This window comes from Halichoeres trimaculatus, unplaced genomic scaffold (assembly GCF_033239565.1).
Source record: "Halichoeres trimaculatus isolate MK-OKI-2021-1 unplaced genomic scaffold, fHalTri1.1 fHalTri1_scaffold_5, whole genome shotgun sequence".
NCBI lineage: Eukaryota > Metazoa > Chordata > Actinopteri > Labriformes > Labridae > Halichoeres > Halichoeres trimaculatus.
In genome coordinates this window covers 14,637,400-14,660,803 of record NW_027437183.1, presented here as the reverse complement: position 1 = coordinate 14,660,803, position 23,404 = coordinate 14,637,400, and the positions used below count along the sequence as shown (strand labels likewise).

General features: G+C 40.7%; 1 protein-coding gene across 1 annotated transcript in view; it reads left to right on the top strand.

Annotated features, from left to right (window-relative positions):
- dock8 (dedicator of cytokinesis 8) overlaps positions 1-23,404 on the top strand; it is a 52,000-nt gene that overhangs the window by 10,550 nt on the left and 18,046 nt on the right. Inside the window, exons 3-31 of the mRNA XM_074669739.1 lie at positions 3,228-3,403; positions 3,800-3,871; positions 4,779-4,887; positions 7,145-7,354; positions 7,887-7,972; positions 8,669-8,735; positions 12,173-12,322; positions 12,434-12,514; positions 12,604-12,766; positions 12,885-13,021; positions 13,373-13,466; positions 13,861-14,023; positions 14,795-14,912; positions 15,238-15,308; positions 15,438-15,582; positions 15,848-15,949; positions 16,057-16,152; positions 16,279-16,513; positions 16,674-16,838; positions 16,956-17,128; positions 17,470-17,562; positions 18,305-18,400; positions 18,966-19,115; positions 19,381-19,494; positions 19,706-19,861; positions 20,162-20,301; positions 20,519-20,682; positions 21,870-22,021; positions 23,197-23,379. Coding sequence (XP_074525840.1) covers positions 3,228-3,403; positions 3,800-3,871; positions 4,779-4,887; positions 7,145-7,354; positions 7,887-7,972; positions 8,669-8,735; positions 12,173-12,322; positions 12,434-12,514; positions 12,604-12,766; positions 12,885-13,021; positions 13,373-13,466; positions 13,861-14,023; positions 14,795-14,912; positions 15,238-15,308; positions 15,438-15,582; positions 15,848-15,949; positions 16,057-16,152; positions 16,279-16,513; positions 16,674-16,838; positions 16,956-17,128; positions 17,470-17,562; positions 18,305-18,400; positions 18,966-19,115; positions 19,381-19,494; positions 19,706-19,861; positions 20,162-20,301; positions 20,519-20,682; positions 21,870-22,021; positions 23,197-23,379 — 3,861 coding nt within the window. The remainder of the gene's footprint in view (positions 1-3,227; positions 3,404-3,799; positions 3,872-4,778; positions 4,888-7,144; positions 7,355-7,886; positions 7,973-8,668; positions 8,736-12,172; positions 12,323-12,433; positions 12,515-12,603; positions 12,767-12,884; positions 13,022-13,372; positions 13,467-13,860; positions 14,024-14,794; positions 14,913-15,237; positions 15,309-15,437; positions 15,583-15,847; positions 15,950-16,056; positions 16,153-16,278; positions 16,514-16,673; positions 16,839-16,955; positions 17,129-17,469; positions 17,563-18,304; positions 18,401-18,965; positions 19,116-19,380; positions 19,495-19,705; positions 19,862-20,161; positions 20,302-20,518; positions 20,683-21,869; positions 22,022-23,196; positions 23,380-23,404) is intronic.

The window sequence follows — 23,404 nt, the reverse complement described above, 5'->3', positions numbered from 1 at the left end:
GAACCTCTGTCTCTGCCTCCCAGATTCATGCATTTCTCTTTCACTCTTCCTGCTGGTTTTCTATTTCTGTGTACCCCTTTGCATTTCTTCTCTCTCCGCTGCCCTACATCTCCCTCTGTTAAACTTTTCTAAAGCTCTTAGGCGCTAAGTCTTCTGACATATCTGTGTGCATGACTGACTGAGCTGAAGCCCTCTGATACTTCCGCAGTGATGATCCTTGAGCTCATCAGCTGACAGGGTTTGAGGAGGAGTGCTCGGACTATTCATCCCACCCAAGCTTGTAGCATGCAACTCGGTTAATCTGTAACCTGCTTGGGAAATGGGTCAGTGCATTCGATACTGACTGGTGCTGGATGGGGCCTGCTTACCTTGCAGCTTACACGGTCAAATCTTTAATATGGCTGGATTTGGGATGTGGGAGAGGGGTTTTAATACCATAATCTCTTGAATGATAGTTTCCCATTATTCAGCTGTGGGTACTCGCTGAGGGATGATGAAGTGATGTTTGTTTAGAGGAGGGAGGGATAGTTGTTGCTACAGTTGTGCCATGGATCACACTGGTGGTTATCAAATCCCCCTCTCTTCCTCTGTTGCTATTTTTAGAGCATAAATATAGGGAATGTCGACTGATCTGTGTTGTTTTTTTAGGCTTAATACTCTAATTGAAAGATTAAAATGGTTAAGCTGCCTGTGTTTTTGTTCATGTGTGTGGATGAACACAACACGTGCATGTGTGTGTGTCAGTAGTTTCTGTTCCTGTCTGTTGAAACACCAGTTGATGGAGGGACGCCCTGCTGATGTCACTTCCTCTTATGTCTTGTGGTTTCTCGACTGCATAGCCATACTGCACAGAAAAAAAAACAGCTTTTGGGGGGTTCAAACAGTCAAGCCTAACTTAATAATTCATTTTGACTGACTATTGATGCCGCTTCTCTTTTCTTTTAAGCTGTTTTTGCAGATTTCAAGCAGATCCGTATTTCTTACAATTCTCAGTGTAAAGAGGATGTGTGCCCTGAGTTGTAGCTCAGTTTTAACAAAAAGTATTCAGCGTCAGTAGGTGAACACTGTTGGTTCCTGTATCCGGAGAGCGCCATTTTGTACACTTCCTTTTTATGGTGCAGTTTGCAGTCCGGTAAGTCTCTTATACACATACAAGTGTAGCTGTCGTTTTGGGATTCAGAATGAGATAATCAGTAAGCTTTACTCTCTTAAATGTTTTTAATTAGTCCAAGCGTGGCTGCTTTGTTTTTGCTCTGTTTTGTCATGAGTCATGACAAACGCTAATCTTTGCCAGTGAAAATTACATAAGTAATTTTGGTGGACAAATATTGTCTTTTTGATGAATTAATCTGATGTAAACAGACTCATGTAGTGGTTCGCACATTATGTGATTTTAGCAAAAGCTTACCTCACTTTGTGAATTTTGCATATGCCTGCACAGAACTTTTGGTTTGACTGAATTGCAATGCTTCAGTAGAAAAAAATCTTTATTGATGTAAAAAGTTGTTGAAGCATTCACTTTTTTTTTTTTTACCACCACTGAGTAAACTGGAAAATTTCCTGGTGTTATTTGGCAAAGAGAGGGAGCTCCTCTCCTGCTCCTCTCATGACTCCATAGAGCAGCCGGCGCTGATCAGAGTGAGGTATGCATAGATTTGCATTCATTTGTTTTCGTTAGCCTTCCAACTAAACAAGAAAAAGAGGCCATGCAACCATGAATGTTTGAACTTAGAGGCAGAGAGCCAGAGAAATGCACATATGGAGAACACAGTGGAGGAACTGTTGATGCTCACGCCTCCTCTTTAGAAAGGACGCCTGTCTTTTATAATGGTCATGGTACAGTTGTCCCATTTGTGTGTTCCCTCCTTCATGTGTTGCATGCCAACCGTTAACACAAACCCATGAGGTGCATTTTGCTCTTGAGCACTCAGCAGGGAAAAATATACCTCAGGGTGGATTGATGTGCAAAAACATGTCTGAAGGCAAATGGAATTTGCTTTGCTTTCAAGTACAGCGGTGACTCACCTTGCTGCTGCAGATATCTCTACCTCTCCTGTGTGCATGATCTGTCAGTGTGTGTGCGATTGCTTGGTTTGGCTTTGTTTCTTCTTTTTTGTGTCTCTTCCTTCTGTACACACTCTTTTCTTTACATCCTGCTTGCCACACATTATCTCTTTGTGATGCAAATGCTCCCTGTGTGGGACAGTGTGCATAATCAATTTTTATTCCTTGGATAGGACTAAACCACATTCCCTTTCCAAACATTATATATTTCTATTTAACAGGAGACTCTGAATGCACGACAGTTTCTATTTTTTATCACTTACTGTTTATGTCATGTGGATGAAGCTGAATTTTGTTTCCAAGACTTTGCCCCCACCACCTACAGCCTGCAGATTGTAATCACTTTGGAGGTCTGCCTGGTTTGCATCCACTTTTCACAGAAACACCTGCCTTATGCAGGTTCCCCTTTTGCAACCACAACCAGCCGGGCACCACAAAGAGATGTGTGTTATCTCATCAGTTGTGCTTTTTTCTCTTTCTTTGTGGATTCTTTCTAATGTTAAAAAGCATGTCTATTCTTCCTCTTTAAGTGCTATAGGGGATTAATCTCATTGTGTGTGCTCATGATTGAACAATATGTACTGATTCAAAGACCCACATGAGAATTTCTGCACATTTGCACTGTACATAAAAGTGATTACAGCTTTGCCTTTGATCTGCTGAAGCTCTGGAGTAGAGGCAGATAGAGTTTCTGTCTAAAAATAGAATCACAGGAAAAAATGCTGGCTTTCTGAAACAGGGCAGTTTGTCCCAGTTTCTATTTGTGTTTTTGCTCCAGTCTCTTGTTACTCATCAGGTATGAGATATTACAAAATAGACATGACTCAACATGATTTTGTGCCCATCTCCTTTTCTTTTGTGTCTTCTTTCTCAGCAAAACAAAGTATCTAACTGTACAAACTAAACTCCCCATTGAAGATTTTCACACATTATTAGTTTAAAACATATTTGAATGTTTGCATGTTACACACTCCTTATTTCCAAACTTAATCTGTTAGGGGTAAGTGTCTTGGGAAGACCAGCAGCCCCACATGTTGTAAATAACTCCTTTTAGAATCTCTTCTGTTTTGTACGCTCTGATAGGATCCCTAATTTATGCTGTTAAGTAAAGAATCATAAGATTTGATACCATGTCTCCCCCCGCCCCTCCTTTCAATCTGCAGCCTCCGTCATATGAAGCGGTGGAGCCCTTGGACCTGGAAGAATTCCTGATGTCACAGCTAAGAAGCGGCGACTCAGCACTGATGCAGGAACTAGGAGACTTCCCGGAGGATGACCTGAAGGTGGAGCAGGTGGAGAAGGAGTGCCGGACTATTCGACATTCTGTCCCTGAAGATGGGTGGGTCATAGGATGTCTTGGGAGCAAGTGACACTCTGAACAAAAAGTGTCCTCTCTAAAATAAGACCACAAAGCTTTGAGACGTGTTAGATATTGTTAACTGAATGTTACTGTTGATTTCAGAGATATTTACTCTAGTTTGGTAAAAGCTTTGTAGCACTAGTAGCAGTCAAAGTATCACAGGACATTATCAAAGTCCTCCATTATTATCACTATTAAATTATTCCACCAATTCATGTTATCTGTGTAAGGAATCACCTTGGCTTGCACCCTGACCATGAAGTGTAAACGAAGATAGCAGAGGAATGGAGAGTTATCAGTCGTTGATGAATTTTTAAATGTTGCATGAGAATGTGTGTACATAGTTTCTTACATTCCACATCTGCCCCTTTGTAGACTGGAGTTGGATTCACACGTAAGAGACTGCGTCAAGAGTTATACCCAACCGTGGCTGGTGGTCTCCAGGAGGTAAAGTTGCCCCTACAGAAACATGACAGTAACAGTGTGAGAATTTGGGACTTTCAAGGTGCTGTACTCAATATACACAGTAAATTGAGCACACCATGACATCAAGCTCCACCCACAGCTCCTATTGGCTGACGGCTAAGCAGCATTTACGCATCCAAATCGACAAACAGCAAATAGCCATTGTATTTGTTTAAGCTTTGTTACTCTTGCTATTTCCCTTGCAAAACCCTTGATACACCCCAGTACCTTTTTATACTGTATCTGATTTTAGCAGTGTCACGGATGCCCTCTCTGTTCTGCACTCTTGGGGGTCTTTGCTGGTGCTCCCCCTACCTTGGCATTTCCTTAATGCACTGAAAGAGAGGGGATGTGTGCTCTCCCCACCTTAGACCTTGGCATCCTATGTAGGCATGAGAAAGGGCAAGGCGCTCTAAGGACAGAGCCACTCACACAGCTTAACTTAATACATATAAATGATTAATTCTGTTTGACAAAATGGTTCTGACTGATATGATGAAGCTAAATCTAGAGATGCTTTCTTGTTTAAGGTGTTACTTTACTGACAGAAATAATGCCCTCACTGGTATCATATGTGTCACACTCTGAAATAGGTGCCAACTTGCCCTAGAAGTTACATACATCTGTGCGACAGGAAACAAGAGGCCTGAGAGAGCCTGATAAACATGAAACACTTAACTCTCCTGCCGAATTCATTTTAGTGCTGTCTTTATCTCTCTTTCTGCCACACACACCTGTACAGGACACACGTCCACTGTAATTATGTTGAGTAAGGCGTCTGCTGCTGTTGTTGTTATCTAGACTGATTACAGGTGTAGAGATGTATCAGTTGTAACCATGCATGTTATTGTGGTGTGTTTGTCTGTTGTCTGTGTTACACATTTTGAAGGTGCCAAGGAGATGGCTGGAGCGCATATTCAGAGCGAGCCGGCCTACACAAACTCCTCCGGAAACAGACCTTTGAGTCTGACGTCCAGCCAGAGGACCAAGAGAAGCCAGTGAGAAACAAACATCTTTTAAGTTGACTTCATGAGCAACCGCTCCCACATACAAGTTTTGCACAACATGTGTCTCAACCAACAACCTGTTACTCAATAACAAAACATATTAGCCTTCGTGAAACGTATTGCTTCACTGAAACCACTCAACTTTTTCTACCTTGAGTCCTGTCCTCAACATTTCTCTTTATCTTTGGTGCTGCTATTGCCAGTCCATTATTGTGTAACAGCATTATTTTAGAGCTAATGATGTGGGGGGCCTTTTTGTTGAAATAGTTTAAAATTTTACCTGGATTGCTTTGTGAAACTTAATTAACAGTAATGCTCTTAAAAAAACGTGAATTACTTGTAAGCTTTAAAAAGGTGGTGGGTGGATTTTTGAAAGCCAGGGTTACCTTTTCACTCTGATTTCCATCCTATTCTTAGCCCCTCTTATGCTGCAGTTCCACAACAGCTCCATGGCAAAGCTCTACCACTTAAAACTTTTATACAGAAGTCTTAAACTGGCAGTATAAACAAAACTTGTTTTTCCATAATCTATGCACCATAATGTTAATCTCTAACCTTTCCTTTTATTAGCTTTTTCAGTTTGTTTCTCAATTCTCAAACTGTGTTTTCTCACCAGAGCTACTAAAGCAGCTTTCCTCAAACTCTGACCTTGATACCAATATGTTGTGCTTAGTTAAAGGGCCTTTTGTGAGAGCAGTGTGGTGGTCCATACTGATCAGCTTGGATCCTCAGCCCTTTAAATTCATTACATTTCCCTGCTTCAACCCTCCACCAACACTATTTGAGCCAAATTCCCATCCTCTCTCACTCGCACCTCTTTTGTGTCATAGTGGTCCAATCCTTGGTTCCCAGCTTCAGGCAGCCCCAGCCAATCCAAGTCCCATTACTGCAGCCCTCACCCAGCACCCAGTCAGTTTCACCACCCCCATCCTGTCACCCCATCTTTGCCAACTCTGCTTAATCACCCAAACCTAAAGACCTTTATTAGCACTGCAGGCTTCCCATGATCTACATGCCAGAAAGAGAGTGACAGAGAGAGGAAGAACAGCACTATTGTCCCTCTGCACGTAATGAGTCTCTTCTTTCGTCTGATCTGGCTTAGTAATGGCCCTGGGATTGTGGTGTGATTGCCTATCTGAGCCTCTGAAGGGCAAAGCTTCACCCGTGGTGGAAGCTCGGCCAGTCCTTGCCGGTGGTAGAAGAGCTGGGATGTGAGACTGATGGGTGATGGGAATGAAAGAGACAGGAAGAGAGGGGTGGCAACAGTGATTGCTAAAGCTGGAGGGAGCCTGGGAGCAGTGGGGTTGTGCCCTGGCCTGTAGCTGAGTCTGAGTAATTCCATATGGTGCCAGTGCCAGCAGATCTCTCACTGATGGGGAGAGGAGATTCCAGTCAGATGATTATAATACAGTTCAAAGGACATTTAGCATGGAGCAGAAATTATAGGTTTGAGACTGAGTTTTTGATTCCTATCAGTATGACTATACAACACATGTACCTGGGTATTATTTTCTCCTCCTGGATCTTTCGCTATGGTGTCTGTGTGGATTTACACATTACACTGATGCACAGAGGGAGCTGGTTCAAAAGGCTTAAAGCTCATGCATCTGCCTCGTGCTCACATTAGTCCAGTGGTCTAGTGCTGTCGCTGGCAGAACACTGGATGTCAAAAACATTTCCAGGGCTATTGTGTCTCTGGGTCAGCCCTCCCTGCTGCTGTCATTTTAGTTTGGCAAGCCACCAGCACTCCAGAGCTCTGGTTACAGAAGTCCATCAGCTTATGAGCAATGAATTAACATCACTGGTTCTGAGTAACTCATTGCAGTATAATTCAAAGGGACTTTTCATCTATTTTGTTGATTTTTTATAGATATGAAAATAGAGCAAATAAACTAAATGTATATATAACAAAAGATGAGAAGTAATAGATTTTTAGTTGTTAAAATATAGTGAACATAAATATCAGTATTTTCAGTTTGTGCCTTGCACTGCATGAGCCCTAATCAAAAGAGAACACAAAAGACTGATCATTTCTCTGTTTGCCCAGAGACAAGACAGACTTCTATTTGTTGTATTTGCTTATTAAGTTATCATAGAAGCTATTTTAAAGTAATGCCCCTTAACATTTATTGTCCTTATTTCTCTTGTTTCTCTGTCTTTTTCACTCACACATTCCTCCCCTCTCTCATTCTCTCTGTCCTCTCCTCATCCACATAATCAACCCCTTCTCTTTCTGTCTTTGCCCCAGGTTAAGTCTCCAACTCTAGCAGGGCTCAGTGATGACTCTGGCCGCACGTTGACTTCCTCTGACTTTAACTTGCGGTGTTTGACCCCGGACCAGAGAGTGGAGAGATTGCTGGCCTTCAGCAGTCACGAGGACTTGGACCGCTTCAATCAAGAGGCACGGCAGGGGAACAGACACCCCGAGCTGTTTGCTCTGTACCCACCTGCAGACGAGGTGACGTATGGAGCTGGATAGAGACCAGTTTCAAAATATGGTGCACATATATGTGTGTATAAATAACCCAAACTGCAAAACATTAAGAGAAAATAATTCTTCAATTAATAATTGAACTTTTCCTTGAGAACTTTTTCCATAGCAAGCATTCCCAAAGATCGCTCAAGAATTGGCTTTTTCCTTTTTTTGTCATTTTCAACTGAATTAATTTGTCTTTAATGAATAATTAAATGAAATAAACCATCGAACCCACACATTTTTCTTGTTTTTAAATTAAAATGGACACAACACTGTTTTTATTCATTTCAATCAGACATTATTGGCAGATGAATCAGTAATGGAAGTGAAAATTAATTTATCTCCTTTTTTCTGAGGGCTACTGAAAAAAGAAATTCACTGATCTGGAAAAGTAAATGTTCAGATTTAGTGTTTTAAAGCTAAAATGAGCTTTTTAAAAACCACTGAAACTATTTTTAAGAGGTAAAAGAGATGAAACTGTCCTTTTAAAATAGATCTCTGCCATTGTTCTCAGGATGATGCAGTAGAGATTCGACCCGTCCCTGACTGTCCCAAAGAACACACTGGAGACCGCATCCTGGTCCGATGCCAGGCCATCAAGTATGTCATACATTTTCATAAAACCGTAGGAGGGAGGGGGCGTTCAACAGCTGCCTTCTGTTTCTCTTAAAAGTCTGACAAGGAACCAACAGTTCAATGTGTTAAAAGGGAGCTATTCAAACACCCCCTTGTTTTATGAGAATGACCTTTAGCTTAGCATTTAACATACAGAAAGTTCTTGTATGTCAGATTTCAGTTTAACTTTTTAAGTTTGAGTTAATTGTTCAAAAAGGCTTTTAAGTGAATGCGAAAGATGGTTAAGTGTGGGAGGAGAGCTTTGCAGCAGTTGTTGTTCTTCTCTAGAAATTCACCGTCCCTCCCTCTCTCTGTGGGATTTCATCACTGTGTTTCTTTTTCTTCAATCATTCATACACACACACACAAATAGACGGGGTTTCTTCCACTCTTGATCCCTCTCGATCTTATTTTGCAATCCATGAAAGTGCCAAATGTTTTGGTTCATTTCTCAGCTTACAGTGGTTTGGCAGCTTCACCCTTTGTCCTTTGACTCTCAGTTCAAACGTGTCATCACTTACTGTTGGTCATCTTGTTGCTTCCCAATAAAATACAGATTTACAGGAATAGAGAGGAATGAAAAAAATAAAACAAGAGGAAAAAGAAGATGTTGAACTTGTTCTGTGCTTGTCTTTTTTGCATCAACAAAATACCTTTTCTCCGTCTTTCTTTACCACTTAGGTTTGAGATCGAAATAGAGCCCATATTTGCTACTTTGGCCTTGTATGACCTGAAAGAGAAGAAAAAGGTAAGAAATTAAAGTTGTCTTTTCAGTCTCTTATGTTGTCCTGATAGTGTTTCCAATGTTGTCCTGAAGTGTGTTTTCTTTTTTTTTGGAAACTTGGGTCACATGTTCTCCTTGCCTTACTTAGTACATGCATAGGACAAAATAGCCACGCACATTACATAAGCCTTGCAGTAATTGCCAGTTTGCTTGAGGATCATTATGTGCTTGTTGTGGAGACTGTCTGTCTTTCAGCAGGTGTTGCGTCGACATTCAACGACAGGCCTAGCTGGTGTAATGTTTTTCAGACTCTTGATCTTGCTTCATTTCATAGTTATACTGAAGATAAGTTTTTCCTCTTTGTTTAGAACACAAAGGCAGACAGCTCTTACAAAGGCACAATCTGTGAATCTGGCATCAAGCAATATTTAAAGAAAATTAAATCTCCATGGCATTTTGATAACAGTCAAAATGACATCAGATAAACCATGTCAAAAGTGATGTAACAAACTTTGTAGTAAGTGGACCAACTTTTGAAGTCTTGTTCATCTAAGAAACAATGAGTCCCATTAGATTATCTGCGCCTGTATTTGTAGCTCATAGTAAATGGTAGTTCAAACTCCAAATACTTCAGTTTTATTCTGATTTATTTTCACACAAAGTGGGGATATTTTGTGCCTTGAAACTTTTTTATGTGCACTGTTCAAAAGGGCACTAGTGCTGCTATTTCCCATTAAGACAGGGGCAAGAAGCAGGGAGACATTGTGGCAGCAGTGTTTACGGTGCACCATTAGAAACAAAATTGCAGACTATTAAATCAAAATCCCATTGCAATTAATGCTTTAATGACGACAACCCTCCTCAAAAGATGAGTGGTTTAGTAGTAGAGGGGGTCGTCTCTCAATAAGAATGTTGGGGGTTCAATCCCAGGTCCCGCTACATGTGGAAGTGTCCTTGTGCAAGACATATAACTCTAAACTGCCCCTGGAGGCTGTGCAATTAATGTATGAATGTAGAGTGAGTGGAGGAATGTGACATTTATGATGAGGAGGCAACAGAGAGCACATTACTCTATAAGCATAGTTCATTGAAAGTAAACCCTCAACTTTACTGTTGATTAAACGACTGTAACTTAGTACAGTAGTATATGACATCTTTGGATGTCATAGACTACAGTTATTGGTGTTATTGATGGGACAAAGAACCAATCCAGTATAAAGTAAGGTGTTTTCCACATTTTTTTACACCCTTTATTCATTAAAGCTGCTGTGTACCTTCAGTCTCCTCTTGGTTCTGGGGGGTCTTGTAGTTTCCTTTGGCAGGCAGCATGGCAGAGAGGGATCAGTGTAATCTACAAGGCTTTATGTCCCATCATCCTCCGACTTTTATGCCCTTTGGGGGTCGTCATGTTTTGGTTCTACAGCTGTTAATACCACTCCACATTTTCCCAGTCATTCATTCTGAGCCAGAGCTGTTTGCATGTTTTCTGTGGATTTACTCAGCTGGATAGTTTTTTGGGTGGTGGGGCTGGAAGGATTTAGTGCGGACTAAAGCACTCATGGATCTCTCCTATGAGACAGGGCTTTAGCCACTGGTCTTACCATCTTCTCTGTCTGGCTGCTTCAGGACTGATGGTTTTGAGATGGTCTACAGGGTAAAATGGGAAATTACTGCAATTTATTTGTGAAAATGGATTAACAAAGCAATTTTGGTACAACACAAACAACTCATTTGCCAGTATGTGCTCTGGATCACTGATATTTTTTTAGTTTGGCTTGATGTCAGTCCACTAGAGGCGCAGTGTGTTTCACTTAAGATGACTAATTTTATAATGTGTTTAACCAGAGTGTCCCTGTCAAGGTTACTACAACACCCTGCCTATTACACTATGCAGAGATGGATCCAGACTGTTAAAGAGCCATGAAATGTGGCTGTGAGGGAAGTAGAGGCTCGCCTTGTCAGTCAGATTTGATTCCAGTGGAACTGTGAAGCATTTGCTAGTGACCCATTTATCAGCTGAATCCTTCACTTTCTTCTTCACTTTCTGTCTTACTCAAACTTTCTTCAGTACAGTTCTCTCACTCTTCTCTGTCTTCTCAAGAGAGTTATGTTTTATTTCTTGCCACATTTTTGCTGCCACTTTCCTCTCTGTTTGCCTCTTTTGCAGTTCTCTCTGTATCATGTGGGAATCTGCGTCTATATCTGTTTATTTTTGTTTCACATCTGTGAAATCTGCAGCAGATGTTCATATAAATCCATATAATACTCTAGCTGTGTCTTTGGTCCATCAGTCGGTATGTGTACACATGATTTGACCCTACATTTGGCCTCCTTGTGCTACAAGATTCATGGATATAAACATATAACGATTTAGGAGTGGACATGCAAGCAAGAAAGTACGCTGTGTCCGAGTTCCAAAAATGTGTCTAATTTAGCTCCATTTCTTGCTGTTATTGAACAAAAGCAAGCCAAGGTTGCCGTTCTAAACTTTTGTATGTGTTAGCTGCAGATGTTTGGAGCACTTCTGGAGAACGTTTATGAAACAGCAGCAAATATGAAATATTGAATGTACCAGCTAAAGGCATATGACAGCCCTAACATGCTTGACAATTTATATGTTGGCAAAAAAGAGGCCTTTGTTTTTAAACATTGTGTTTCAGTCTGTCAGAATTATTGCATAATTTGTCTGTCAAAAATGTACACAGACAAATTCCTTTTGTCATTGAGTGACATATGTAGTCAAGATAATGGTTACTTAATGTTTGCATGATAATTTCAGTGACTGCATGCTCTTTTTTGAGATATATATTCTATTTAGTTAATTTTTTTAAGCAAAAGTACTGTCCTAAACACAGATGGCTTTGATTACAGAAAAACTAATTCTTTTAATTCCGAGAAGTCATTAGTGGGAGGGAAGTGAACTCCTTCAGTGTTCATTAATATCACCAAACCAAAGCAGTGGTTTGTATTCCTGTGAGCAGAATAGGATTCAAAAGTAACCAAAGCTGACAAATACCTTTCAGAGTGTTTTGTTTGATCACAGTCACGGTCTTTATGATTCAGTCAAAACTCAATATATGAGCCAGGTTTGACCACTGAGAAGTCTTCTTTGGTGTGGTCAGTGTCACAGAGGTCCTGTGGGATAAACACGATGAGACGTTAATGGCTTTCCAGTGAAAAGGATCACATGACACGCACACAGGCCAGGCTACGCTAGGACATACTGCTGTGTTCCCAGCCTGAGGTCATTTGAGAACAGTGGACAGAGCATATGATATTCAGGGTTCAGGTCTTTGGTCAATATGAGGGTTTTTGTCTTTAAACCCTCCTCAAAACTTCAGGAAGATTTCGTCCTTAAGAGTGGCTCGATTCAGTGTCTCTCCAAAATAGATCTTATTGTGGTTGCAAAGTAGTTGCTTTGGGTCTCAAGTTTCTAACCCACCACCACTGTCTCCCTCCAGATATCAGAGGACTTCTACTGTGATCTGAACTCAGAGCAATTAAAAAATTTCTTGAGGTCTCACACTCCACATGTGGATCAGTCCACCTTGGCCAGATCCGCCATCTTCTCCATCACTTACCCTTCCCCAGATATCTACCTGGTCATCAAGGTAATAATCCAGACTGTAAAACATGAGCGAGATTCTAGCACGAAACATTTCTTGAGTTCAGTTATTTTAAGATGCTGTGAAGTCTAATGTTATTCATCTCTGTGTTTGTAGATTGAAAAAGTTCTCCAGCAGGGAGAGATCAGCGACTGTGCCGATCCCTACATGACACTGAGGGAAAGTGACTCTGGAAAGGTAACGCTGCAGAGTAATTATTTAAGGCTCAACCTCAAAGAAAAGTTACTGTTGTCCTCATTTGCTTTACTTTGCCTGTGGTCATTCAGAGCAAGGACAAAGTTGAGAAGCTGCGTGGCCAGGCTGAGATGTTCTGCCAGCGGCTGGGTCGCTACCGCATGCCTTTCGCCTGGGCGACAGTCAACATTATGGATGTCATCTCCACTGCTACAATAGACAGAGATGTCACTGACTCTGACAGCTTGAAAGGAGGTATGCCCTATGTGTTGTTCCCAGTAAGTGTCTTTGTTTGACAGGAATACCTCTTGGGGACTTCCTCATAGTCTTTGTATCCATGTACCAACAGCAAACATATGTGCTGTTTTTCCAGGTAAATCAAGCAGCATTGACCGGAGAGCACAGTTTCCCAGGAGGAATTCTGAGCGTTACAGCACCATCGATGATCAGTTTTGTAACATTTCTGCTTTCAAACCTGCTACCATCACTATCAGCACCATCTTTAAACAGGTTGGACCACTATCTGAGCACAAAGAGATAGACACATCTGTGAAAAAGCGTTAATTCCTTGTGGTAGAAGATGCGGTGTGTTGAGACAGACTGGCTGGTGTTTACAGCCTGACCTCAAAATGCCATTCCATCAGGATTTAGTCACCGTAAATCCATGACTATGGCTAAATACCACTAGGTGTGAAGAGCTGATTTGCTTCCTTATACCACCTCTTACTCTTGTAGAAGTTCTTTTTTCTGTTTTTGTATCAAATATTTAAACATTCCATTTATTTTTTTCATCCTGGCATTTCAATGTAAGGAAGCTAGACGAAAATCATGTATATATCTGTGTTTGTATGGCTGTGTCAGGAAGGGGATCGGTTGAGTGATGAGGATTTGCTCAAGTTCTTGTCTGAGATCAAGAAAACCTCGGCTCCACAGAGGAGAACCAAGACAATACCAGGTAATCCATCATCACATCGAAGCACTCATTCCAGTAGTTTTATTTTAGCCTAAGTTTAAGGCACGGCCAACAGCTAGTCAGCAGAATGTAATGCGATAAGTAGACCAAGATTTTGTGACAGGTATGAGGAAAAGCCACAGAAGTAAACACAGAATGCATTTTGTAGAGTGTGCAGTGTAACTTCCTTGTGACTTTTTGACATCAGTATGTTGTCAGAAATTAAGAAACTCAAGGAAGAAGATGCAGCAGGTCAAGGAAAAGCCTTGGATGTTAACTCTCTTACATAGACAACACATTTAAACAAATTGAAAAGTAGTATGTCTCTTTGCTAACAGATTAGAAGGTTATAAATTGCTTGTGCTGGTTTGTTAATTTGACTTGATTTGTCACCCAGGTTCCATAAAACTGGACATGTCCCCAGTGCAAGACACACCAATGGCATGTTTGTCTACTGAACTCATCCCTCTGATACCTGTGGCTGAGAAAAACATCCGACCAGTCAAAGAGGTGCTGGAGTTCCCATCCAGTGAAGTTTACGTCCCACACAACATTTACAGGTGGGTTAGTGGGTGTTGCATATATTCATCAATCATCACATTTTTTTCCAAAATCCTTTCAAACAATGATGGGAACAAAAATCATTTTCTTCATTTCTCCAGTCAAAAGCTACAAAGGCACTGTGTAATACACAACATGACACGATATAAAACAAACAAAGATCTAAAAAGCAAATGATTCATGGTCTGAGGTGAAAACAGGTTTGCTTGCTCCTACAGAGAGTTTATTTCTCTAAAAGACCAGAAGCAACAAAAACAGTGTACTCATCACTCAAGAGCTGACATCCCTCTGCGGCTTTGCTCTTTTCAGTGTGCTGTCTATTTTTAGGCTTTTTAGTTCAGCCTACCTGCAAAATTGCCTCATAGTAAAATAGAAAGACAGCAACCTTTGTCAGCGGAGGTTTAAATCAACACTGAGTTAAAAATGGCTTTGCTCTGAGTGCAACATTTGCATCATCATGTGTGAACAAGTCTTCTGTGTGGTAATTACATCCTGACATTCTCCAAGCATTTGTTCACTGGAATCTGGATTCAAAGTTTCAGCAAAGATTATAATGTGGCATTAAAAACCACCGGTCACAGTAAATTACAGGTTGTTGGGGACTTTCTGTGAAACAACTGTCTTTTTACTGAGATGTTGGTAAACTTATACTGCGACCTAGTGGTGAATATTGGAATTACATCTTCACATGAAGAGTTTTGGTAGATTACTTTCAGTGTAAATTAACAGAAAAGTCCTTTTGAATTATTTCCATCTCTTTTTCTTTGTAGGAATCTGCTCTATGTTTATCCTCAGAGGTTAAACTTTGTCAACAGACTCACATCAGCAAAAAACATAACCATCAAAATCCAGTTTATGAGCGGAGAGGACCTGACCAACTGTCTGCCTGTGAGTGAAGCTGCTTGTAATTTGAAATCTTTTTTTCTCTTTATTATGACTGTGACGAAAATGTTTACTTCCTTTAAAGTTAAAGGATAGACTTCTGTCTTTTTTTACAAGTTAGAATCTGAAGTACCACTGACAAGGTTTGCACAATGTCAGTATTATTGGCATTATTTTAACTATTTTCAGTCACTACAAAGTCCCTTTATCCTTGAACAACCCTGGAATTTTTTGATGTCCACATGTACAGTATGTTTTAAGCAAATTTTTGTGTAACCAGACAGAAAAAAAACAAGTTATTTTTTTTTCTTTTCCTCTGGTGCATTCTCAGGTCATTTTTGGGAAATCAAACGGCCCTGAGTTTTTATCTGAAGTCTACACCCCTGTTACCTACCATAACAAGCAAGTAAACCTTATTATGTAACATAGCTGTAGTGTTATTTATTTATTGTTTATATGTATTATTGTTTATATGTATTTATTTTTCTTGTCTCCATTTTCTCATTTGCCTCTGTTTTCTCTTTCCACCAGGTCCCCAGATTTCTATGAGGAAGTGAAGTTGGCCCTTCCAGCACGCCTGACGGAGAGACACCACCTGCTGTTTACCTTCTACCACATCAGCTGCCAGCAGAAACAGAATCAGAGTGGCAGCTGTGAGACGCTCATTGGATACTCTGTGAGACTTCATCTCTTACTACCCATTTGAGTATTTTAGGCTTCGAAGAGAAAGAGGCTGGTATTAGAATCAACCTCAAAGCACATTTTGACACTTCTTGTTTCTGCAGAAACAGAATGTGTCAGAAACAAAACCACAACTGTACAATGCTGGCCTTCAATGCTTCATCCGTGTACTTTAGAGTAGTTGCTTCTCTTCTGATGTGACTACATGAGACATTTTCTGGTATTAACATGCAAACACTTCCTGTTTATTTCTCTCTTAGTGGCTGCCCATGTTAAACAATGACCGACTTCAGACTGGTCAGTTCTGTCTGCCCATTGCCTTGGAGCGACTCCCTGCAAACTATTCACTGCACACACCTGAGGTATTAACATGTGTTGGACGGGACACACATCTATCCGTATCACACCAGTGTAAATAAATGTGTTTTATAGTTTCCATCTCCTTACATCTCCTGTGTTTTTTATGTAGAAACTTCCCGTGCAGGTCCCTCCTATTAAGTGGATGGAGAGTCACAAAGGACTGTTCAACCTTGAGATTCAGGCAGTTTCATCTGTACACACACAGGTGAGTAGAATTTAGTCAGTACAGGCAACCAGATACACATGATGGCTCTTTACTACCTCTTTCTATCCCACAAGGTCTGTCCTGCACTTAAGTAGACACTGTCCCTGTCTTGTCTTTCTCTACCAGGACAACCATCTGGAGCGTTTTTTCACCCTCTGCCACGCTCTCGAGGGTGGAGCCACATTTCCGCTGCGGGTCAGGGAGGAGAAGATTCCAGAGAACAAGCTGGAGCACGAGCTGAAGCTCAGCATCATCTCCCTGTCCTCCTCCAGTTTAGAGCCGCTGGTCCTCTTCCTCCATCTAGTGCTGGATAAACTCTTCACACTCATCATGCAGCCCATGGTCATCGCTGGCCAGACAGGTGAAGAGTTATTTTGACTCAAATCACTTAGATTTTGGGAAGGAGTGAAAGGAAAGAGTTTCCTGAGAGTTCTGTGTCATGATTATAGATTAAGCTTTGTATTGTCCTCAGGTATAAATTATTCGTTTTGACTTTCCAACTCTCACATTGTGTCCTCCAGCCAATCTGGCCCAGATAGCCTTCGAATCAGTGGTGTCGATTGTCAACAGTCTACATAACAGTCAGGAGCTGATCAGGGACCAACAGGGTAGAAACAGCCTCTTGGCAACCTACCTGTACTGGGTGTTTCGTCTCCCTGATCCTCCTCAAGACGTGCAGAATGCAGGTACTAACGAACTGATCGGTTCACATTTTTTGTTCTGGTCTTTTTTTTTTGTCTTCATTACATTGTTTGAGATGATCTAAGGAATTAAAGTACTGTTGTCGATTAACTTTTCTGAAGGTTCAGCGAGTAATATACCTTCAGCTGAGAGCCGTTACAGCACGATGGGTCGGGCCACAGCAGCTACAGTGGGCAGTATGCTCCTCCAGTCCAGGGTCCGCAGCAGCAGCAATCCAGACATCCCTGGTCCACACTCCTCTGCTGAAGATGCTGAGGTTAAAGACATCCTGAAGGTAAGCAAAATAAACCCTGCCACCTTGTATTAAGAAAACCTCTCTATGCAGGGATTTTAAGTAAAATCTAATGTAATTTGTGGTTGGACTTCTGGATATTACATATGTACATTTAATGACTAATGTGCATTTATTTAAGTAGTATAGAATACAAACCTTGACAAAATTTACCTTATTTTTTCTGATAGTTGTGTTGGCATAATGCAAACGCACACACCGCACAGTATGCAAAGCAAAACATCCCTACAGTACATTAGGTACTGTAATAGGCCACTGGATGCCCACTCTAATGAAAGCATCAATCACGTTCAGTGTGATGACACCTGTGTTTCTGTCTCTAGGGCCATAACGTCCCAGGCAGCCGCATGTCCACATATGGGGAAGTGGGCAACCACCAGAACTTCACGGGAAGCACCAGACCTTCCAACAGGAAGGTAAAACAGTTTTTCTGTCTGGCTTTTGCTTTTTATGTCCCAATGTATGCACCAGTGGTTCATGATATAAAGGCTGAGCATGTACGTGTTGAATCAGTGAGGAACTGTGCAGCCCTGTCAACGATAGATATGTACTGATGTGTGATTAGGTTCTTCCTAGGTCTTCTGACAGTCTGTTCCTGCATCTTGGAGAATCTTAATGTTTTTGTGTTGAACAGCTAAACAAAAAAACTGGAGGATCTCTTAGTTTTAGTCTTTTATGAGGTCATGCAACACATTTTTCACTAATTTAAGCATTTAAATTCTAGTACAAAAACTTAAAGACAGGCTGTGGAAAGATTTTAAGATATGTGTGATGCGTGCTTTTCTTCTGGTCTTGGTAGAGCTCGTGCTGCAGAATTTAAAAAGAAACTGCAGCTGATTTATTGTGTTCTTTGGTAGACCAGAAAGGAGAGCATTGCAATAGGCTTGCCTGCTGGTTAGAAAAACATGAATTCATCTCTGAGTGCTCAGTCAAGCTTTTCAACAATCAGTTCCCCTTGATAACCAGAGGGTGGGGGTGTTAGACTGAATACACAGATATTCTGGTGTGTTCAAAGCTCAGCCAAAATGTCAAAATTAATTTAAAGTGAAGGTCAGTGTAATACTTACTGCATGATTAAATAGAATACTCTTTGGACTGTTTGCAATTAAGAAATGAAGGATTTATCTCACTCCAGTCAATGTGTGTTGTCTCTTGCAGCAGTTTCATGAGGAGTTGGCCCTGCAGATGGTTGTCAGCACTGGAGTCTGCAGAGAGAATGCTTACAAATATGCCTGGTTCTTCTTTGAGCTGCTGGTCAGTGTGGTGTTTTGTATTAAAGAGTTTTTTCTTTTTGAGAAAAACTGAGGTCTGGTGTTTATGATAGATAGGTAAATAAGTAGTAATATAACAGCACATGACCTCTTAAAAAGATGATTGATAGATTTTTGTTTGATGGGTAAAACAGCATTTTAAAGTCAATATAGACTGTGATTAATGAAGCTGGTTGACAGTTTATCTCTCTTTTGGAGTTTTTGAATCATCACTCATATTAACCCAAATCCCTCCAGTCAATCTAATTTATTCCTTCCTTCCAGAACCTCACTTAAGGATGCTAATTGTAATTAAGCATCTAATAAGGCATCTTTTATAATCTTAATCTAAACTGAAGATTGAAATCACTCATGAATAATGAAACGCTGCTCTTTTCTTATCAGCTCAACTCCTCATCTGTCAGGTTTCTTGACAGATTATTGACTCACATGCATATTCATTACCCTCACTTTCGATTAACATTTGTTTCTGTGGTATCTACTCTTGCTTTTATCTGATTTTCATTTGTTATGTGTGTTTGTGTGTTAACGTATGGCGGATTTAACAGGTGAAAAGCATGGCTCAGCATGTGTCTCATCTCGACAAGCACAGCGTCCCTCGAAGGAGCCGCTTCTCAGATCGATTTAAGGATGACATCACCACGATTGTTTCTGTGGTTACAGCTGAGATTGGCACCATCCTTGTCAAACAACATAAGGTAAATTAACCTTAACTGTATCCTAGGCTCATCCTATTCTCTGCACTGTGTCTGTTTGCCTCCTGTTCTCCTTGGTTTGGTGCAGCAGAGGCAGTTTCATCCTGAGCGTACATGTTGTCAGTGTCCTCCAAACAACAGGGGAGCTGGAGGTGCTAATTATATTTGCCTCCGCGGTATCAAAAGCTCAGCTTTCACGGCTATTTGCTTGGCAAGATCCAGTCAGTGCAGCTTACTGATTGCTCTTTGTTGGTTGTTGTTGTTTTAGGAGGTAGAGCAAGCAGAGAAAGTCAACATCAGTCTGGCCTTCTTCCTCTACGACCTGCTGTCCCTCATGGACCGAGGATTTGTCTTTCAGCTGGTGAAAAACTACTGCAATCAGGTGAAAATGGTTAAAATGACACCTCGTATACCAGAACTTTTAGCACGTCACATATACAACATAAATCTGTCATTTTCCTCTGTGTGAACTTTGTCATGAGCATTATTGCACAGCTTTTTTTTTGGTAAAACTGTTTTCAAAATATTAAAAAGATAAGTCAATTTCATGTTTAAGCCAGTTCATTTTTGTTTTTGTTTTTTTTTCCTTATAGATGTCAGCTAAAAGTGTGTCAATGCCAACACTGATCAGCATGCGTCTGGAGTTTCTGCGAATCTTGTGCAGCCACGAGCACTACCTCAACCTGAGCCTCTTCTTCAGCAGCCCTGCCTCCGCTCCTGCCTCACCATGTCCCTCCATCTCGTCACAGGTCTGCACGCTTTGTCAAAGTTCAACTTCTGTGTTTTTACAAATCAGTTATTAATAATGAGAGAAAAATATCATCAAAGTTGCAGTAAAACAAGAACTAGATTCTTTTGCTAGACCCTTTAAGAATGAGAAAGATAAGACAAACATTTGCATAGATTTCAGTTTTTGCAGTGCAATCAGTGTGTGATTCATTAAGAGAGCTTTTAAAGGAATGATTTTTTTCTAACATCAAGGGAAAAATTATCCTCTTGTTCTCACCCTGCTCATTCAGTCTTTTTTTAAATCTTATAATTCTTTTCAGAGTTCTGGCTCAATCGGTTTCCAGGAGCAGCAGAGGATATTGGCGTTGTTCGAGCTTTCTCAGGAGTTCAAGCAGCAGCACTACCTCACCGGTCTGCTGCTGACAGAGCTCAGTGCTGCCCTGGACATGGAGTCGGAGGGGTACATAATCATAAACACCTTTAAATTATGCCTTAACTGTTACTCTCTAATGATAACAAGTTTCCCACATGAATGACAGAGCTTCTATTAAACAGTCACAAATCAGAAATGAAAGAAACTGTGACTTAAATGCAAGTGTGCTGATCCATACTTGGATTTAATCACCCTGTTATGGACCTAAACCTCTCTTTTTTGTAACACGGGTGTGTTTTTACAGGGGAAAAGTCCAGAGAAAAGCCATCAACGCCATCTACAGTCTGCTGTGTTCACATGATCTTGACCATCGCTGCATTAAACCTGAGGTCAGGGCCAAGGTGGCAGCTCTCTACCTCCCTTTGGTGGGGATCATCATCGACTCCACCAACTACCTGGACTTCACCGGTAAGTCCCCTCACTAACTCACACCACCCTAAGATATTAACTGTATGTGCTTTTGAATATTTGCACTCAAGTCCATTTTCAGCCATGAAATGTAGTTAATGTCAATCTGTGGATTTACACCAATTGAACACCTTAGCACAATATTGAACTCTTAGTTGTAAACAAGATGATGGTTCTGAAGTTCAAGTGAAGCTTTTTGAGAATGGAAAAATGTACTCACACCTGAAAGGCAAACAAGTGGGACCTTCCTCAAAGCAAAGAATAGAATAACCCACACAAAGATAACCTATGTGAGTCATCATTACAAGCTCTGAACACTAGAAGTGTGATCCTGCTGCTGCCCCTTTGCTTTTCTTATTTTTTCTATTTTGTTTGACTTTCATTTGACATAAATCTTTTGACTATGTGGTTGTAGCGCTCAGTCTAAACACACCTGAAAAAAAAAACAAAAAAAAAACAAGTGCTAATGTCTTACTTATTAAGAGCCATAACTGGGTTTTTATATTTACACTTTATTATTTTTTCAAGAAACTTCACAAGTAAAACTTCTTTACCTTTATGACAGATTTGGGTTCTTTTTACAAGTAATCCAGGTGTCATTTTGGCTTTGAGTATCTTGAAATAAGACAATTTTTTGGACTTTTCAGGTGAATGTGGCTACTATAAAGTCCAATGTGACAATTTTACCAAAAACAAGATGTAAACGCTTGTTCGAATTTTAGTTTTCGCAGATAGGCACAAGAGGAAGCAAGTGATGTCAAATATAGGTGATGAATGTCCCAAAACAACGTGTAAAGAGGAAATTTGAAGGCTGAAAACTTTCCCTAACAAATCTAACTCTGCCTTTGATGGGACAGTCAACTTATTTTTGTTTGAGATGAGCCCAATTTAATTTACCCCATAGACAAAGGAGGGTTGGTCTTTGGCATGTACCAATGAGTAATTCGCTTTTTTTGCAACTTTGTTTGATTAATTTAATTTCAATCTACAGGTACCTGACCATGTACCCTTATGTATTTTGCAACACACTGAGTGCAATACTCTATCTTCCCCCGTGTTGTTTTAAAACGATAAGTCTGTCTGCTTAAACTAGATAGAGTTGTATCTTTTTTTATGTTAAGGGCTTTAATTGAATTTTGTGTGCACTTGTTCAGTTTTACATATCTGACCCCTCCTTTTCTTCGTAGTTTCTGACACGCGCGGTGGGAAAAACAAGACTGGTGGACCTGAGGATGACCTTGAAAATGTCCAACCCATCAATCAGTCTGTTGCCATGGCAATTGCCGGGAACCCCTTCAGCACGCTGGGACGGAATGTTCTTGTTTCCATGGCATCCATGGTAAAATTAGGAAATAGTTTCTTAACGCTAAGATTATAACAGATTGTGGTTTGTGTTATTGTTTTGGAAAGTTCAAAAGTGCACACATGCGTGTGTGTGAAAGTATTCTGCCTCCTTACAGGTGAGCTGCGCTGAAACAGATTGATTAGCTGTCCGTGCCACACACACACTTCATCCATCCTGAGAAATCACACCCACACATACATCACACACACACACATGTCTGTGGGAGATGGTTTATGGGCGGGAATTGCCATCATAAGTGAACAGGGCCGCCCTCCCCAACAAACAGATCCATCAAGTGTAGCTACGGCAACAACATGAGCAGCGTCAAAAAAACCTGAATGCTGCCCTACTCTTCTTCTTTTTTTGCTTTTTTCCAGGAGATGAATCAGTTCCTTCTCTCTTGTAACATTAAAAAAATGTTGTGGAAAAACTGATTTTCACAGAACTAAGCCATCACCTGGTATCCATCACAGATCTAAACATGGCTGCCAGAGCGCTTGCTCTTCATTTTCATGCTGATCCCTTTCAAACAATGTTTGATTCTTTTACTCATAGCAACAGACATGGTTTTTCACATAGAGCATACTTTACAAATAAACAAGTGATGGTTTGGGTTATGTCCTACAAATTTTTGACGTTGGTGAGCTTCACTCAGTCCTGCTGTGAATTGGAGACCTGGAAACCAGGTTCTCGGGGAACATCCAGAGCACTTTGAGGTTAATGGGTACATTTATCAAAGCTGCCACATAGTGAAGCAGCAGTAGCTGAATAGCCATTCATCATCACAAAAATGAAGGAAAATTAATCAGCAGTAGAATTAACTTCTATTAAAATGGGCAAGAGAACATACTTCAGTTAAGCCGGTATGGTCAATAATGTTAGTGCGTTTCTGAAGCTTGCTCCAACACAGTTGGTTGTTAGCTTGATTAATTTTTAAACTAATTGTAAATGCTGTGTAACTCAAGGAGGCTGCAGCTTACAGTGTTTAATGGTGACTTGAACTCTGTTGTTTTGGATTTCTTTTCTGGAGGGTTGTGTCTCAGTGCTGAAGTACATATAGGTCAGCTGCATGTATTGACATTTGGGTCAGTTGTTCTGAATTTTTCGTTCTCTTCTACATTAAAACTTATTTCACTGCATATCCATCTCTCTCTCCTTTTCCATCCCAGCAAAGTAAATCCATAGCTGCCCTGGCAGCAGACACCAGTCGCCACCTGTTGGTGTGTTTCTTGTGGGTGATGAAGAACGCTGACAGGAGTCTGATTCAGCGCTGGACCGTAGATATGCCTCCATCACAGCTCAACAAGCTGCTGGAGCTCCTTACTATCTGTGTGTCCTGCTTTGAGTATCGGGTCAGTTTGCACACGCATCCACTAG